The following is a 20,004-nucleotide window of genomic DNA, read 5'->3' on the forward strand; positions in this document are numbered from 1 at the left end:
ATGAGAATATACTTATTTTAAGGTATTTTTGGGTTCATTGAGGTTAGCTAATTTGACTTGTTTTGGAAAGTCTTGACAAGCCAAATTTCCTTGTTCTATTGGGAGATAATTTTGCTTAGTTCAAGTAAAATACCCCTAATTTTTGTATTTTTTTCCTTGTTTTTGAACACTGACTTTTTGCAGTGTAACATGTACTATTCCGTCATTATTCTAGTACGCAATCCTTCTACTCCTTCAACGCTACTCAGCACTAGTGTTGTCCCGATACCAATATTATTTCGATACTTTTCTGTACTTTTCGATACTTTTCTAAATAAAGGGGACCACAAAAAATTGCATTATTGGCTTTATTTGTTTGTTTGTACATATTCTAAACTCTCATCTGACAGGGTTGTTGCGGTCATTTTGTTGTATGTTTCTACTACAAAGACAATTCAGTTTTTGTGCATGTGAAAATAGTTTTTCTCGTGGTAAACAAACTAAAAATATTTTTTAAATGACTGCATTTTGTTACTTGTTACAATCCAGGATCATAAAACCCTGCTTTTAGTTTTGAAGTTGACATTGCACTGAACACTGCACTAGTGTTGTCCTGATACCAATATTTTGGTACCGTTACCAAAATGTATTTTGATACTTTTCTAAATAAAGGAGACCACAAAAAAATTGCATTATAGCTTTATTTTAACAAAAAAATCATTAAACATATGTTTCTTATTGCAAGTTTGTCCTTAAATAAAATAGTGAACATACAAGACAACTTGTCTTTTATTAGTAAGTAAGCAAACAAAGGCTCCTAATTAGTCTGCTGACATATGCAGTAACATATTGTGTCATTTTCCATTCTATTATTTTGTCAAAATTATAAAGGACAAGCTGTAAAAATGGATGATTAATCTACTTATTCATTTACTGTTAATATCTGCCTACTTTCTGTTTCAACATGTTCTATCTACACTTCTGTTAAAATGTAATAATCACTTATTCTTCTGTTGTTTGATACTTTACATTAGTTTTGGATGATACCACAAATTTGGGTATCGATCCGATACCAAGTAGTTACAGGATCATACATTGGTCATATTCAAAGTCCTCAAGTGTCCAGGGACATATTTCCTGAGTTTATAAACATAATATGAATTTTAAAAAAAGGAAAAAAGATTTTGTGATGCTAAAGAATATCGATGTAATCATAGTCGGTTGTACTTGATATCATTACAGTGGATGTCAGGTGTAGATCCACCAATGGCATTTGTTTTCATTGTGATGCCGGTGAGCTACGGTGTGTAGTGAAGCATGTTTAGCTATTCCTCGTCCTGCAGGGATGATACTTGTAAGAAACTTACTTTATTTGTCGCCATGGAGACGAGGAGTAGTGATTTAGAAGTAACTAAAACACTGCAGACTGCGGATGGATTTTAGCTGCTAGCTAGCTCTTCCTGAGGGTGTTTCAGTGTTATATCTTCACCGTTATATTTAGTTTTTAGGCCAAAATGCGTCCATTCTCCCTTTTCTGTCTATACACTGTGTTTGCTTGTAAGTACTCTGTGATTGTGCGCTGCCGAACATGCTCCTCTGCTTGTAAAACCAGCAAAGTCAAGACGTGACGATGACGCGGTACTTTTTTGAGGCGGTATAGTACCGAAAATGATTCATTAGCATCGCGGTACTATACTTGTATGCTGTACAACTCTGCAATGGAGGAATACATGAAAAGGAATGGCTGAGCATGCTATACACACACATTGATCAGGACAACACAGGAAGCGTCAATGTAAAGTAAGGATGATCGATCCAGATGTTATTACTATCGGTACTTAAATAATTAGATTGATATTTGTCTTGTTCTTATATTACAAATTTAATTATTTGATGGTTTTTGTTATTGTTTAAAACCCATAGAAATACACTACCGTTCAAAAGTTTGGGGTCACATTGAAATGTCCTTATTTTTGAAGGAAAAGCACTGTACTTTTCAATGAAGATAACTTTAAACTAGTCTTAACTTTAACGATATACACTCTATACATTGCTAATGTGGTAAATGACTATTCTAGCTGCAAATGTCTGGTTTTTGGTGCAATATCTACATAGGTGTATAGATGCCCATTTCCAGCAACTATCACTCCAGTGTTCTAATGGTACAATGTGTTTGCTCATTGGCTCAGAAGGCTAATTGATGATTAGAAAACCCTTGTGCAATCATGTTCACACATCTGAAAACAGTTTAGCTCAATACAGAAGATACAAAACTGACCTTCCTTTGAGCAGATTGAGTTTCTGGAGCATCACATTTGTGGGGTCAATTAAACGCTCAAAATGGCCAGAAAAAGAGAACTCTCATCTGAAACTCGACAGTCTATTCTTGTTCTTAAAAATGAAGGCTATTCCACAAAATTGTTTGGGTGACCCCAAACTTTTGAACGGTAGTGTACGTTTTTAGACACAAAAGGCGTTGGGACAAAACCCAAGTGGTTTAAATAGGAGCCAATAGTAGTTTTTGCTTTTGTTTAGTTATTGTACGCTAGCCTCTTTATTTTGAAAAAAAAAATAAAAAATGTAGTGTTCAATACCACACATTTATTACATCATCTGATTAAAACAATACTAGCTAATTCTACATTTAATAAGATAAACTTTATAAAAATGTGTTATTGTGTTTACTTAGTTACTTGCGATAAAACATTTAGACTTATATCATCTATTGTCAAAATATCAAATCGGGACTTGAAATCGGATCGGATTTGAGGCCAAAAATGTAGATCGGGACGTCCCTCATTAAGTATGCATGGTCATGGTTGATTTATTTCAGACATACATCACATGTTTCCACATGTCCGAAAAGGAGTAGGAAGAAGCACAACTTAATTGTGTGATTGATTCATATCATATGTTTAACATGTTCACAAGCGTGCGAGTTTGTGAGTCATGAACGAGTTGTTCAAAACTTTTTTTCCTGAATTGGGACTTATGAGTACTCATCTTTGTACGTAGGTATTCAAGCTAGCCACTTTTGCATGGTCTAAAAATATAAGAACATGATGCAGGAAGCCAATTTATAATTTTTTCCCTAACTTGCTATGTTATACAGCTTTAAATGCACTATGGAGGGACTGCATGTTAAAGGCCTACTGAAATGAAATGTTCTTATTTAAACGGGGATAGCAGGTCCATTCTATGTGTCATACTTGATCATTTCGCGATATTGCCATATTTTTGCTGAAAGGATTTAGTAGAGAACATCGACGATAAAGTTCGCAACTTTTGGTCGCTGATAAAAAAGCCTTGCCTGTACCGGAAGTAGCGTGACGTCACAGGTTGTGGAGCGCCTCACATCTGCACATTGTTTACAATCATGGCCACCAGCAGCGAGAGCGATTCGGACCGAGAAAGCGACGATTACCCCATTAATTTGAGCGAGGATGAAAGATTCGTGGATGAGGAAAGTGAGAGTGAAGAACTAGAGGGCAGTGGAAGCGATTCAGAAAGGGAAGATGCTGTGAGAGGCGGGTGGGACCTGATATTCAGCTGGGAATGACTAAAACAGTAAATAAACACAAGACATATATATAATCTATTAGCCACAACACAACCAGGCTTATATTTAATACTCCACAAATTAATCCCGCATAACAAACACCTCCCCCCTCCCGTCCATATAACCCGCCAATACAACTCAAACACCCGCGCGACACACTCAATCCCACAGCCCAAAGTACCGTTCACCTCCGTAAAGTTCATACAGCACATATATTTCCCCAAAGTTACGTACGTGACATGCACATAGCGGCACGCACGTACGGGCAAGCGATCAAATGTTTGTAAGCCAAAGCTGCGTACTCACGGTAGCGCGTCTGCTATCAAACTCAAAGTCCTCCTGGTTGTGTTGCTGCAGCCGGCCGCTAATACACCGCTTCCCACCTACAGCTTTCTTCTTTGCTGTCTTCATTGTTCATTAAACAAATTGCAAAAGATTCACCAACACAGATGTCCAGAATACTGTGGAATTTTGCGATAAAAACAGACGACTTAATAGCTGGCCACAATGGTGTCCCAATATGTCCGCTGCAATCTGTGACGTCACACGTAAACGTCATCATACCGAGACGTTTTCAGCAGAATATTTCGCGGGAAATTTAAAAATGCACTTTACTAATCTAACCCGGGCGTATTGGCATGTGTTGCAACGTTAAAATTTCATCATTGATATATAAACTATCAGACTGCGTGGTCGGTAGTAGTGGGTTTCAGTAGGCCTTTAATGTTGTAAACGTTAATGACAGTATGATATTAGCATTCCTGCTCTGATCGTTCATATAAAGGACATACTTACATAAGATTTGAACATCATGGGTGGTTTTTCATCTCATTGTAAATAATATAATGTGACAACTGGTTCTTTAGCATGTTAGCATGCGGTGCCTTAATAAGAACGAACGTAAGCCATCTGGTCTGTAGGTTTTTTTCTCTGTTACGTCCCAAAGTCAACTTTGAGGAGAAGAAAGTCGAATAGAAAGTTCAAGTGTTTTTTCCCCCCGTCTGTCATTCATTAGTTTTGATGGTGTGCTTACAGGATATTCTGGAGAACGAGAGCATCAATCTGGACTGGATGTTCCGCTACTCGCTGATCAACGACATAGTGAAGGTGCAATCATACATTTTACGTTCATGCACGAATGCTCGCAATAACAACGTTCAGATGCTTTGTGAGGCACGGACACACAACACAACAACCCAGTTGTCATGGTTTCGTGCAGATGTGGACAACATGAACTCGCACAACACAGTACAGTAAATATTACACTTAACGCTGCAAGTATTTCCTTACAGCTTCCTCTCCTCTAATTCATGGATGCACTTTAAAAAAAAGCTCATTTTTAATCTACCACAGTGGAACCACAGCCGTAGTCAAAATATTTACATTTGCACTTCATTTTCTTCTATTTATACACCACCGCCCCTGTACTTTACGACAAGTTATTTCTTGAATTTAATACAAAACTACTGAGGATAGCCTCTAAAAGCGCTATGCTAGCTCTGATTGTTTGCCTCGGCAGTTTGAGAAGCACAGACTCTAAGGCAGTGTTTTTCAACCACTGTGCCGCAGCACACTAGTGTGCCGTGAGATGCAGTCTGGTGTGCCGTGGAAGATGATCTAATTTCACCTATTTGGGTTAAAAATATTTTTTGCAAACCAGTAATTATAGTCTGCAAATGATGTGTTGTTGTTGAGTGTCGGTGCTGTCTAGAGCTCGGCAGAGTAACCGTGTAATACTCTTCCATATCAGTAGGCGGCAGCCGGTAGCTAACTGCTTTGTCGTGATCCCAATATGCTGGAGGCAGTGTGCAGGTAAAATGGTGTCTAATGCTTAAACCAAAAATAAACAAAAGGTGAGTGCCCCTAAGAAAAGGCATTGAAGCTTAGGGACGGCTATGCAGAACGAAACTAAAACTGAACTGGCTACAAAGTAAACAAAAACAGAATGCTGGACAACAGCAAAGACTTACTGTGGCGCAAAGACGGCGTCCACAAAGTACATCCGAACATGACATGACAATCAACAATGTCCCCATAAAGAAGGATAAAAACAACTGAAATATTCTTGATTGCTAAAACAAAGTAGATGCGGGAAATATCACTCAAAGGAAGACATGAAACTGCTACAGGAAAATACCAAAAAATAGACAAAAAGCCACCAAAATAGGAGCGCAAGACAAGAACTAAAACACTACACACAGGAAAACAGCAAAAAACTCAAAATAAGTCAGGGCGTGATGTGACAGGTGGTGACAGTACACCTACTTTGAGACAAGAGCTATAATGATGCATGCCTGGTTATGGTTTAAAGTCATATCCAACAATTGCGACAACTAATTTTTACTGTCAACTGAGTTTCGTTTTCTAATGATTTCTGCTGGTGGTGTGCCTCTGGATTTTTTCAACGGAAAAAATGTGCCTTGTTTCAAAAAAGGTTGAAAAACACTGCTCTATGGCTGTTGTTGACTTTGATTGGACTATTAATAGAAATTAGTATCTTTCACATTTTGGCGGTGCCCTGCTCGGCTGCGGCTGCAGAGGCCCGTGGTAATAATGGAACTTTTTTGGCGAATATATTGGTAAATTCTGTAAATTTCAAAGTTCTGTTACAAATATGCGCCGCACTGTGAACCCACACCAAACAAGAATTACAAACACATTTCGGGAGAACATCCGCACCGTAACACAACATAAACACAACAGAACAAATACCCAGAACCCCTTGCAGCCCTAACTCTTCCAGGACGCTACAATATACACCCCGCCCCCCAACCCCGCCCACCTCAACCTCCTCATGCTCTCTCAGGGAGAGCATGTCCCAAATTCCAAGCTGCTGTTTTGAGGCATGTTAAAAAAAATAATGCACTTTGTGACTTCAATAATAAATATGGCAGTGCCATGTGTGCATTTTTTTTCCCATAACTTGAGTTGATTTATTTTGGAAAACCTTGTTACATTGTTTAATGCATCCAGCGGGGCATCACAACAAAATTAGGCATAATAATGTGTTAATTCCACGACTGTATGTATCGGTATCGGTTGATATCGGAATCGGTAATTAAGGGTTGGACAATATCGGATTATCGGATATCTCTAGTTGAAAGTAAAAGAAAAAACAAATACAAATGTATCACTTTATGATATATATTTTGGATCCCAAATATATTTAGTTTAGTCAAATATATTGTATTTATCTTTTCACTGTGATTACTCAAAACTATTAAAGAATTAAAATCAATGCATTCTTGATCTTTTAGGGCTCTAATTACTAAATACTGCATTTTTCAGTTTTACTATAAAAAACAAAGTTGTTTCTGACATAAAAGCCATAAAAACTTTTTTTTGTATTACTTTATATCAACTTGAAGTTGATATAGAGATTTACTGTGTAAGCGTTAAATAAAAAATAATAATAAAAAGGTCCTGTGCGGACCCTAATAATTTGACTTATTTTTAACATTTTAATGACTGAGACCCTTTATGGTCCCCGGGACCACTAAAGTAAAAAAAAAAAAAAAATCCTATAGATGTCCGATAATATCGGACTGCCGATATTATCAGCTGATAAATGCTGTAAAATGTAATATCGGAAATTATCGGTATCAGTTTCAAAAAGTAACATTTCTGACTTTTTAAAACGCCGCTTTACGGAGTGGTACACGGATGTAGGGAGAAGTACAGAGCAGTTGCGTCTCCCAGTCATACTTGCCAACCTTCCCGATTTTCCCGGGAGACTCCCGAATTTCAGTGCCCCTCCCGAAAATCTCCCGGGGCAACCATTCTCCTGATTTCCACCCAGACAACAATATTGGAGGCGTGCCTTATAGGCACTGCCTTTGTGTGCCGGTCCAATCACATAATATCTACGGCTTTTCCCACACACAAGTGAATGCAAGCATACTTGGTCAACAACCATACAGGTCACACTGAGGGTGACCATATAAAGAACTTTAACACTGTTACACATATGCGCCACACTGTGAACCCACACCGAACAAGAATGACAAACACATTTCGGGAGAACATCCGCACCGTAACACAACATAAACACAACAGAACAAATACCCAGAACCCCTTGCAGCACTAACTCTTCCGGGACGCTACAATATACACCCCCTCACCCACCCCGCCCACATCAACCTCCTCATGCTCTCTCAGGGAGAGCATGTCCCAAATTCCAAGCTGCTGTTTTGAGGCATGTTAAAAAAAAATAATGCACTTTGTGACTTCAATAATAAATATGGCAGTGCCATGTTGGCATTTTTTTTTCCATATCTTGAGTTGATTTATTTTGGAAAACTTTGTTACATTGTTTAATGCATCCAGCGGGGCATCACAACAAAATTAGGCATAATAATGTGTTAATTCCACGACTGTATATATCGGTATCGGTTGATTTCAGAATCGGTAATTAAGAGTTGGACAATATCGGAATATCAGATATCGGCAAAAAAGCCATTATCGGACATCTCTAGTTGAAAGTAAAAGAAAAAACAAATAAAAATGTATCACTTTATGATATATATTTTGGATCCCAAATCCCAAATTACTAAATACTGCATTTTTCAGTTTTACTATAAAAAACAAAGTTGTTTTTGACATAAAAGCCATAAAACCTTTTTTTTTTATTACTTTATATCAACTTGAAGTTGATATAGAGATTTAAATAAAAAATAATAATAATAATTTGACTTAGTTTTAACATTTTAACGACTGAGACACTTTATGGTCCCCGGGACCCCTAAAGGTAAAAAAAAAAATCCATATATATTGTGAAAAATGAAAAATATCAAAATGGCCCCCACATGCTTTCATTTTTCCATGTGCGGCCCTCAGTGGAAAAAGTTTGGACACCCCTGACATAGACGGAGTGTCAACATCCAATCCAATCCAATCCACTTTATTTATATAGCACATTTAAACAACAGAAATGTTTCCAAAGTGCTGCACAACAATATTAAAAACAATATTCAAATATTATCCTTAGCTCCACCAATGACTGAATAAAAACAAAAAAATAAATAAATATAATACCCATATAAAAACAATATAAAAATAAATATGATTAAAAACGATTTTAAAGGGGTAAAACCAATTAAAACAATAAATAGAAATCTAAATTTTAAAAACACAGAGGATAATAACCACAAACAGGTTGGCGACATAAATGTGTTCCACTGCACAACCCGACTTATGTAAAACCCCAATCGTGAAGACAGTGCATGCTGCAATGACATAGCAGAGCTCTGCATATACTGAACTCTTCCACAAAATACCGAACATGAGTCCGTCTGGACCGTCCCACCTAGCGGAGTTATTAACAACAATTTCACATAATCTCCCCCGAGACTGCGGTGTCCTTGAAAGTAGTCTCTCTTTGTTAACCTTCAACTCCCGGCCACTTGTTGAAGTTTATTGTTTCCATGTGTGCGGTTTTTATGTGCCCTCGTGTGGAGGTCGGAAAACGTGCCATGATGCATGAATGAACACTGGTCTCCTCCAGGGCATGAACTATCTGCATAACAGCTACTTCGGCTGCCATGGAAATCTGAAGTCATCTAATTGTGTGGTGGACAGCCGATTCGTGTTGAAAATCACCGATTACGGATTAGCCAGCTTTCGCTCGTCCTGCGAAAACGACGATTCCCATGCCGTCTACGCAAGTAAGTGGGCAAATAAAATGCTGCGGTTGCCATTTTTTTCGCCGCATTTTTGACAGTACTTCAATTGTTTATTTAGAAAAGCTGTGGACGGCTCCTGAGCAGCTCATTTACGACCAGCATCCTCCTCAGGGGACGCAGAAGGGTGATGTGTACAGTTTTGGCATCATCCTGCAGGAAATAGCTCTGAGGAACGGGCCTTTCTATGTTGAAGGCATGGATCTCAGCCCCAAAGGTAAACTCCACTACAGTAATATTGTCCATTTTTGTTTACTGGTTTAAAATATACAATGCATTATGGGAATGATAACTTCAAGATTTTAGTCTATTGGATTGTGTCTGATATTTCAATGTGCGTCCAAATTAGTGTTGTCCCGATACCAAAATGTATTTCGATACTTTTCAGTACTTTTCAAAACTTTTCTAAATAAAGGGGACCACAAAAAATTGCATTATTGGCTTTATTTTAACAAAAAATGTTTCTTATTGCAAGTTTGTCCTTAAATAAAATAGTGAACATACAAGAGAACTTGTCTTTTAGTAGTAAGTAAGCAAACAAAGGCTCCTAATTAGCCTGCTGACATATGCAGTAACATATTGTGTCATTTACCATTCTAATTTTTTGTCAACATTATTAAGGACAAGCGGTAGAAAATGAATTATTAATCTACTTGTTCATTTACTGTTGATATCTGCTTTAAGTTAAAGTTAAAGTGCCAATGATTGTCACACACACACTAGGTGTGGTGAAATTTGTCCTCTGCATTTGACCCATCCCCTTGTTCACCCCCTGGGAGGTGAGGGGAGCAGTGAGCAGCAGCGTTGGCCGCGCCCGGGAATAATTTTTGGTGATTTAACCCCCAATTCCAACCCTTGATGCTGAGTGCCAAGCAGGGTCCCATTTTTAATAGTCTTTGGTATGACTCGGCCGGGGTTTGAACTCACCCTAACTCACCTAACCCTTTCTCTTTTAACATGTTCTATCTACACTCCTGTTGAAATGTAATAATCACTTATTCTTCTGTTGTTTGGATGCTTTGCATTAGTTTTGGATGAGACCACAAATTTGGGTATCAATCCGATACCAAGTAGTTACAGGATCATACATTGGTCATATTCAAAGTCCTCATGTGTCCAGGGACATATTTCCTGAGTTTATAAACAAAAGAAGATTTTGTGATGCTAAAAAATATTGATGTAATCATAGTAGTATCGACTAGATACGCTCCTGTACTTGGTATCATTATAGTGGATGTTCGGTGTTGATCCACCAATGGTGTTTGTTTACATTGTGACGCCGGTGAGCTACGGTGTGTAGTGAAGCATGTTTAGCTATTCCTCGTCGTGCAGGGATGATACTTGTAAGAAACTTACTTTATTTGTCGCCATGGAGGCGAGGATTAGTGATTTAGAAGTAGCTAAAACACTGCAGACGAACGTTAGCCACTAGCTAGCTAGCTATGTCTTAAAGCACCTCTTCCTGAGGGCGTTTCAGTGTTATAACTTCACCTTTATCGTTAGTTTTTAAGCCAAAATGCGTTCATTCTCCCTTTTCTGTCGACACACTGTGTCTGTTTGCAAGTACTCCGTGATTGTGCACTGCCGAACATGCTCCTCTGCTCATAAAGGCGGTATAGTACCGAATATGATTCATTAGTATCGCGGTACTATATTAGTACTGGTATACCGCACAACCCTGGTTTGAACACAAAGAAAGGGTTTATTCTTGCAGATATAGGCTATTGTATCTAGAAAATCAATGTACAGTACATCCAGCAATGTGAGTTTTGTTTATTTGCAGTCATGCAGAGGGATTTCATAGCGTGGCTGTCAGTGCCAGCAGCAAGTTGAATAATTGCGCCTCAAACACGTGGACTTGAATCACAGGAATCTTCGTCAGACCCGGTCAACACTTTATTCTTTAGGCTACTGTAACTCAATGTGGAAAAGAGCCAGCCTATTTTGGTGTACGCAGAGTACATGCCGTAAATACAGCTTGAACGTTTTAAGATATTTTCAGAACCTCTGGCAAGACATTCCAGAGCTGAGGGGGCCCTAACCGCAAAATCTCGACCACCTTTTAGTTTTAAGGGCGCAGAAACAGCCAATCGTGGTTTGTCTGCTGGCTCGCAGTGGAGCCAGGAGGTGTATTAAAGGTGACTGCTAACACGGCTTCTAAAAACCACTGGTAATAAGTGTCGAGTTGGGAAACTGGACGGATGGAGTCGTGCCATCTGGTTTTCACTAAAAGTTGAGCCGCCGCATCTTGTGCTTATGGGAAACAAAACATTTGAGGTGTTTTGGATGAAGAAAGTATAAATAATACAGGGAGTCGTAGAATTTGATTTTTTTTTTTACATGAGGTTGTTTTGTGTCAAACAATGGCTCACCGGCGTCAAAATGTAAACAAACGCCATGGGTGGATCTACACCTGACATCCACTGTAATGATACCAAGTACAGGAGTGTATCTAGTTGATACTACTACTATAATTAAATCGATATTTTAAAATCTTTTTTCGTTAAAAAAAAATGTATATTATGTTTATAAAACTCAGGAAATATGTCCCTGGACACATGAGGACTTTGAATATGACCAATGTATGATCCTGTAACGACTTGGTATCAGATTTATACCCAAATTTGTTGTATCATCCAAAACTAATGTAAAGCATCCAAACAATAGAAGAATTGGTGATTATTACATTTTAACAGAAGTGTAGATAGAACACATTAAAATAGAAAGTAAGCAAATATTAACAGTAAATGTGATGAGGTGGCGACTTGTCCAGGGTGTACCCCGTCTTCCGCTCGAATGCAGCTGAGATAGGCTCCAGCGACCGCCCGCGACCCCGAAAAGGGACAAGCGGTAGAAAATGGATGGATGGATGGATGGATGAACAAGTAGATTAATAATTCATTTTCTACCACTTATCCTTAATAATGTTGACACAATGAAATAGAATGGAAAATGACACAATATGTTACTGCATATGTCAGCAGCTAAATTAGGAGCCTTTGTTTGCTTACTTACTAATAAAAGACAAGTTGTCTTGTATGTTCACTATTTTATTTAAGGACAAACTTGCAATAAGAAACATATGTTTAGATTTTTTGTTAAAATAAAGCCAATAATGCAATGTGGTCTCCTTTATTTAGAAAAGTCTCGAAAAGTATTGAAATACATTTTGGTACCGATACTGGTACCAAAATATTGGTATCGGGACAACCCAAATCCCTTGATACCTCGATGTGTATATCACATCGAGCTTTTATGCAAATCCTACTTTTCTTACCAATTGGTACCTGCTGTTGTGTATTTGGGATCTGCATTGGTCACAAAAATTCGAAATCAAACCATGGAGGCAAGGTGCAAATATTTATAAAACAATCTGTCCTTTTTTCATACATCCCTAAATAAGCCGTTTGGAATTTGCCCCTGGTGTGACGTCAGTGGATTATCCATATATGGCAGATTTTTACCCGACGGGCTTTGCGCAAGTCCGCCATTGTAGCCTGAAGCTGTAGTCAATAAGCTCCTTCTTTTTTGCTCACTGCCTCACTCTTGTCATTTATAATACAAAGAAGAGGATTAGGGCTGCAACAACTAATCGATTAAATCGATTAAAATCAATTATAAAAATAGTTGCCGATTAATTTAGTCATCGATTCGTTGGATCTATGCTATGCGCATGCGCAGAGTTTTTTTTATTTTTTTATTTTTTTATTATTTATTTTTTATTTTTTATAAACCTTTATTTATAAACTGTAATCAAAATAAGTATGGTGCCAGTATGCTGGTTTTTTTCCCAATAAAATACTGGATAGGATAGAAATGTAGTTTGTCTCTTTTATCCGATTATTAATCGAAGTAATAATCGACAGATTAATCGATTATCAAATTAATCGTTAGTTGCAGCCCTAAAGAGGATACAGTCGTCTGAACTTAATTTGTCAGTAGACTCGCTATGGAAGATCGAAAAACTACAACAAAGACGGCGGGGAGAAGACGCAGTCAAAGTGAATAAGACCGCCCACAAAACGATGCGTCCTTAGGAGACTGTCAGAAAGAAAACGGTCTGTAAAACATCATCTTTGCAAAATTTAGACCTACATGTTAGGGCTGCATTGATTAGTAAACATTGTCGACAATAAAAGTTGTCGACAATCGTCATCACTTGTGTTTTTCCGGGCGGAAGTGCGTCACTCGCAAAAACATCGCCAGTGATAACATGTAATGTAGGATATTTTCTCTTATTCTTATTAAAATCACAGCTGACCTGGACATTCGAAAGTTCTCTTGCCCTCTGAGAAGTGTTGTATCCCAAATAGCTGCAATCGCTTTCTCTTAAGGCAGTGGTTCTTAACCTTGTTGGAGGTACCGAACCCCACCAGTTTCATATGCGCATTCACCGAACCCTTCTTTAGTGAAAAATAAAATGTTGGGTTTTTTTCAAATTCAAGACAAAGTTATATGTTTTTGGTAACACTTTAGTATGGGGAACATATTCTAAGTAACAAAGACTTAATTTAGAGTTTTTTGGACACTAGGGGAACATATTCTAAGTAACAAAGACTTAATTTAGAGTTATTTGGTTAGGGTTAGGGTTATAGGGTTAGGGTTATAATAAGGCCATGCCGAATAAGGCAGTAATAAGTACTTAATAATGACTAGTTAAGAGCCAATATGTTACTAATTTGCATGTTAATAAGCAACTAATTAATGGTGAATGTGTTCCCCGTACTAAAGTGTTACCATGTTTTTTTACTGGTGCACAAAATGAACCGTGCATGAACATCACCTTGTTCAAACAACCAAACCAACACAGTGCATAAACTCACAACAAATTACACACCTGCAAATCAGTCTAACTTCTGCTGTTGCCGTAGCCGTAATACGCCGATAGGGAGAAGTTTTTATTTACACGATGAGTCGGGTGTGTCTCGACCTCCGCCGAGCCCCTGAGCCCGACTCACCGAACCCCTAGGGTTCGATCGAACCCAGGTTGAGAACCACTGTCTTAAGGTATTCATGTGTGATTTCCACAAGCGTCTGTACATACGTAAGTAAAAACACGGGCATGTCTGGATGACTCGCCTCCATATTTCCAGTGGTTACCTCCGAGTTACGAAACAGCTTTATGATGAAGCTGGCTGTGACCCGTTCTTTCTGACGTCACTTCCTGTGTGGGGGGCGGTCTTTCTGGCGTCACGCCCTCTCCGAACTCAGTTTGTAAACGATCAATGAGTCCATACAGAGCTAAGAGCCGGAGATACAAGAAATAGACGGCGCACTTACCTGTGTAAAAAATTATCCAAGGAGGGGGACCTTAAATGATAATTTAGTGTGGCCGAAACGGGGCTTAGGCTAAATAATTATTCGTTTAATGAGTTATCCGGTTTAATGTAGACAGGGCCTCAAGCAACAACAACAATTGACACCCTACCGCTTATAGCCCAGACCTACTTTCTGTAGCTGTCTGCAACAGTAAGCCTTCTGGGTAATAATAAACACTGACTAGTTCACATGTATTTATGTATGTATTTAACATTTATTTATCCGGGGTAAGAAGATTAAGGACACATTTTCATGTGAAATGCTGACCTAGCAAAGAGGCAGCATTTATATGTTAGAGATGTTGAAGTCTGATTATAATCTCAACCAACAAAAATTTGCGCTAGGGATCGCTCTCAACAGTTCACAAATGCTCTTAATGTGCTGGTAAATGTGTTGGAACATGAATTAATGTTTAAGGTGGACAATTGCTTTTCATGTGTAAAACATACTCGGTGAATGTCTGCAATTTGTGGACAACAGAGCAGACAGTAGACAATAAGGAAGACTTTGGTGGGGTTTCTTTCTAATGTTACAATTAATTATTAGTTATAATGAATTCAACAGTACAGTCATTTGACTACTACTGTAATACGTGCTTTTACTGCCATCTTTAAAGACTGTGTGGTACAAAACAAGTAAAACATCAATGCAGTATTTGTTTTATAACCTTTGTTGAAATCATGTGCTTTTTGTGTCATGATCCGCGGTCCGGGTCATGTTTTGGTTATGTTCTGTTAGATTTGGACTCCCGTAGTTCCTGTTTTGTGCACTCTTGGGTTTATTTTGGTCACCATGGGGATTAATTGGGTTCACCTGCCTCTGGTTACGCAACGTTCCCTCTAAGGTGCGCGCCTGTGCAATTGCGCCCTGCTCAAGCGTCCTCTGCGCACGGCAAATCTATGCCACGCACAAAATCAAATAAAAAAATAAGCGCATAACAATTTTCAACACACGGACACGACAGAAAATAGTTTTCGTCATCATTGTTCAAATATTGTAACGTCTGTCGAGACGCTTTGAGGACATGAATTCTATCGATCACTTTACTGAGCAAAACTCTTTATTGTTGGCCATAAACACATCACCAAAACATTAGTAAAAAAAATTATATTTAGCAAAAGTGGTCATTTTTTGCCGTACAAACCAGACCAAAAGCAACTTTGTTATATCAACAGCAGCCGCTCGCTCTTTCTCACTTGCGCCAACACATGCACATATGGCACTTAGCCAGTGATGCCTTTACAGCCACACAAAAAGTCAGACAACTCCAACACCACACATAAAGTGTAATTCCAGGTTGTTACACTATGATTTACCAATCAAATGTGTGCTTATTCTAGTGTCATTTATTAGGAATCTTAATTTATAAATATTAATCATGAAATGCTGTTAGTATATTAAATAAATACTAATAAAAATATATTTTTTACAGACAAGTTGCAGGAATGTACACATGATCCCCTGCTTACATCTCATTGTGCAACATGTGAATGTTTTAATGGGAACTAAATGCAATGTCTGAAAGGGGTACAAATTATTTCCAAAGCAGGACCTCCACACAGACAAACAATACAAGTACACACTTCATGAAAAACAATATTTTTTGTTATTGTCATTGTAAGTGGGCCTAAACACTTATATTAGAAAATAACCTCATGGAAATGACTGCTGTCATTTGATTATAATATTAAGAGAATGTTGTCTGTCTATCTGTGTTGGCCCTGCGGTGAAGTGGGGACTTGTCCAGGGTGTACCCCGCCTTCCGCCCGAATGCAGCTGAGATAGGCTCCAGCACCCCCCGCGACCCCGAAAGGGACAACGGTAGAAAATGGATGGATGGATGGAGATTGAACTTGTTATTTAGTCAGGTTTGGGACATGTGTGCTGCTGGTGTAGCCACAGTGTGCACGTCTGATGTTGCTCACATGGGCTCCACTGAATGCTCAGGGAGTTTTGCCGTTTGCTCACACACATGAAAAATTAGAGGGAACATTGGTCCCACGCTCAGCTGCTGTCAACCACTAATCAGAGAGCTATTTATTCACCTCGCTCGCCACGCTCAGTCGGGCGTCATTCTGTCGCGACGGGGTTTTCGCAGCTTACTGCGGGGGTTCGTTCTCCCGAAATGCAGACGGACCACTCCGGACAAAGCGTGCAGGTAAGTACATGATTTATTCCTCAAAATAGCAAAGTAGTACAAACAAAACGGAACACAAGGCGAAGGCACAACGTGCTGATCGCACTTGGAGCTAAATGCTACTTCTTAGCATGGACTAGGGACAAGCAATACTCAGGTAACTGTGGCATGAAACAAACAAGACTTACGTAGCAGGTTGCGTGAAGCAAACAATGACGCCAGACTGAGCGTGGCGAGCAAGGTGAATAAATAGCTCTCTGATTAGTTGTTGACAGCAGCAGAGCGTGGGACCACTAACCAGAGGCAGGTGAACCCAATTAATCCCCATGGTCCGTGGTCCGGATCATGTATTTTGGTTATGTTCTGTTAGTTTTGGACTCCCGTAGTTCCTGTTTTGTGCACTCCTTGGTTTATTTTGGTCACCATGGGGATTAATTGGGTTCACCTGCCTCTGATTAATGGTCCTAAGCAACGTTCCCTCTAAGGTGCGCGCCTGTGCAATAGCGCACTGCTCAAGCGTTCTCTGCGCACGGCAAATCTATGTCACGCACAAAATCAAATAAAAAAATAAGCGCATAACAATTTTTGACACACGGACACGACAGAAAACAGTTTTCGTCATCATTGTTCAAATATAGTATGTCTGTCGAGACGCTTTGAGGACATGAATTCTATCGATCGAGCAAGGTGAATAAATAGCTCTCTGATTAGTGGTTGACAGCAGCTGAGCGTGGGACCACTAACCAAAGGCAGGTGAACCCAATTAATCCCCATGGTGACCAAAATAAACCCAGGAGTGCACAAAACAGGAACTATAGGAGTCCAAATCTAACAGAACATAACCAAAACATGATCCGGACCACGGATCATGACATTTTGAGGTTAAAGGACTAAGTAACTTTTCAACGTTCATAAAATATTTTCACCACTGTTGGGATGATACATGGAGTTACAACTAGTTGAATGATACTTCTGCCATGGCCTGAGGGGGTCTGTATAGTTTTAGTGGCACTTAGGAATGTTGAGGAGGGTGAAAAACTATTTTTTTTACGGCATAAGTCCCTCCCTCTTTCCCCATTCGTTAAAAAGGCGAAAGTCGATGCAAACGCCTGTGTGCCACCAGAAAACAAGAAGAAGAAGAACGCCTCCATGCAATTACTGCTAATAATGACCGAAGCTCCAAAACAACCAAAGAAACGAAAAGTTTTGCCTGAGGAGAGAAAAATTAAAAAACGGAGTCTACCTGGATAAAAGGGCAGTCAGGATCAACTTTCACTCGTTGGCGTGAGCTCAAGGATGAGGAGGGATTTCAAAACGTTGCAACTTCTGCTGCAAATTTAGACATTTTAAGCCACAACTTGTGAAAATTGACTACGCATCTTCTCCAACAACACCTCAATGCTTGTACTCAGTAGTAACTAAAATATGTTATTGTGATACAAGAGGAAGAGTTCAACCTGTACAATATCCACGTTGATATTTATCATGGCCTTGCGGGGTTTCCACTTGCTGTCTGGCTCAAACAAGAATTTAAAAATATGTTTTTTTTTCTCAACACTTATAACAACACCAAAGGAAGTGGGTATGCTATTTTAAATAGAATGTTTCCAATGAGGTGAAATAGAGCAAAAAGATATGTTTTCACACTTCAAATGTGGTCCTCTTCACTTCAGAGATCATGCAGAAGGTGAGGAACGGTCAGAAGCCGTACTTTCGGCCGACGACAGACAACAGATGTCACTCGGAGGAGCTGACCATCCTGATGGACGGCTGCTGGGCGGAAGACCCCACAGAAAGACCAGACTTTGGTCACATCAAGATTTACATGGCCAAGCTCAACAAGTAAGACATGTTTAACATTACTCACCACAGGCGTGTGCAGTGTGTTTGTATGTAATGACTACAAAACAAAAATGACATGCTATATGTGGAAGTTGCCTCCTAGCAGCTCCACTGTAGACACGGCACAAGAGCCAAGCGTGCAGTTTTAACAAAGTTTTTAATGTGCATAGATTTGAGTCCAACTCTTTCTCCAGCAGAACGTGACTTTTCAGTCACGTCCGTATCCTCTCTCCCCTCCTGCTCCCGGCCGCTTACTGTTAAAAACAACAGATGATTAGATTAACACGTACCACCTGTGAAATCTAATCACCTGCCAGCTGTGTCTCGCCGTCAGCACTGCCACGCCCCCGTCTGATGTTGCTCTGTCCTCAGCACCATGGACAGAGGCGGTGACCTTTGCTCCTGCATGCAGTGCTGGCCACATCTCCCTCCACACTATATTTAATATACTTTAAGTACTTTTTAAAATTTTTGTTGACATACAGACAAAATTCACACATCATGAATGATATTTAGTGGAACTTCGGTTCTCTGTTTGTTTGTTTTTTATTAAGTACTGCTGCCAAACAAGCCGAATACAGTAAAGATGGCCCATATGTCTTAAAATCTATATTATGATATTTATTGCAGTTTCCTACAATCACTATACATTATCCGGCATATAAATGATAGTAGAAGCATTTCAAAAGGGGTTACAAAGTATGCAGTAACATATGCGTCATTTTCTCAAAACTATCATTAATGTGCTTGGTATTTACTGTTAATATCTGGTGACTTTCTTTTGCAACATGGGTGTATCTACACTTCTGTTAAAATTTGTAATAAACAATTATTATTCTGTTGTTTCAATACTTAACAGTAGTTTCGGGCAATACTACAAATTTGAGTATCCATCTAATACAAAGTAGTTACTGGGACATTATTTCCTATATCAGTGGTGATAATGATGCTTAAAATTTGCAACATTATTGAATTATTATATTTTTGGTTCCAGGTATAATCAGACAAAAACACAGGATGGTAATGTAACAATTCAGCAATTATTAAATATTTAAATAATTTCCTAAATCCATTTTTATAACATACAATAATTTGGGGAAAAAAATAGTTCAAAATAATTTTAAGTAAAAACTACTTTTGGATCTTATTTACTGAGTTTGTAATCCATAGCAAAAATTATAAAACATTGATTTTGTCTAATCTTATCTAATCTAATCATTGTAGCATTGACCATTAACTGATAATACACTTATGTATTTATTTATTTGTTTACAGACATACCGTATTTTTCGGACAACAAGGCGCACTTAAAATCCTTTCATTTTCTCAAAAATCGACAGTGCGCCTTACAACCCGGTGCGCCTATTCTACGGAATAATTCTGGTTGTGCTTACCGACCTCGAAGCAATTTTATTTGGCACATTGTGTATTGATAAGTGAGACCAGTAGATGGTAGTCACACATAAGAAATACGTGTAGACTGCAATATG

The 20,004-nt window shown here is 38.8% G+C and overlaps 1 protein-coding gene across 2 annotated transcripts in view; it reads left to right on the forward strand.

The window, feature by feature from the left end:
* The window catches only part of npr2 (natriuretic peptide receptor 2), a 198,465-nt gene that overhangs the window by 125,401 nt on the left and 53,060 nt on the right, over window positions 1–20,004 (forward strand). For both annotated transcript variants that reach the window (XM_062031569.1, XM_062031570.1), the window contains exons 12-15: window positions 4,574–4,645; window positions 9,042–9,201; window positions 9,278–9,433; window positions 18,346–18,514. In XM_062031569.1, the coding sequence (XP_061887553.1) occupies window positions 4,574–4,645; window positions 9,042–9,201; window positions 9,278–9,433; window positions 18,346–18,514 (557 nt within the window). The remainder of the gene's footprint in view (window positions 1–4,573; window positions 4,646–9,041; window positions 9,202–9,277; window positions 9,434–18,345; window positions 18,515–20,004) is intronic.

This window comes from Entelurus aequoreus, linkage group LG21 (genome assembly GCF_033978785.1).
Source record: "Entelurus aequoreus isolate RoL-2023_Sb linkage group LG21, RoL_Eaeq_v1.1, whole genome shotgun sequence".
NCBI classification, from domain to species: Eukaryota; Metazoa; Chordata; class Actinopteri; order Syngnathiformes; family Syngnathidae; genus Entelurus; species Entelurus aequoreus.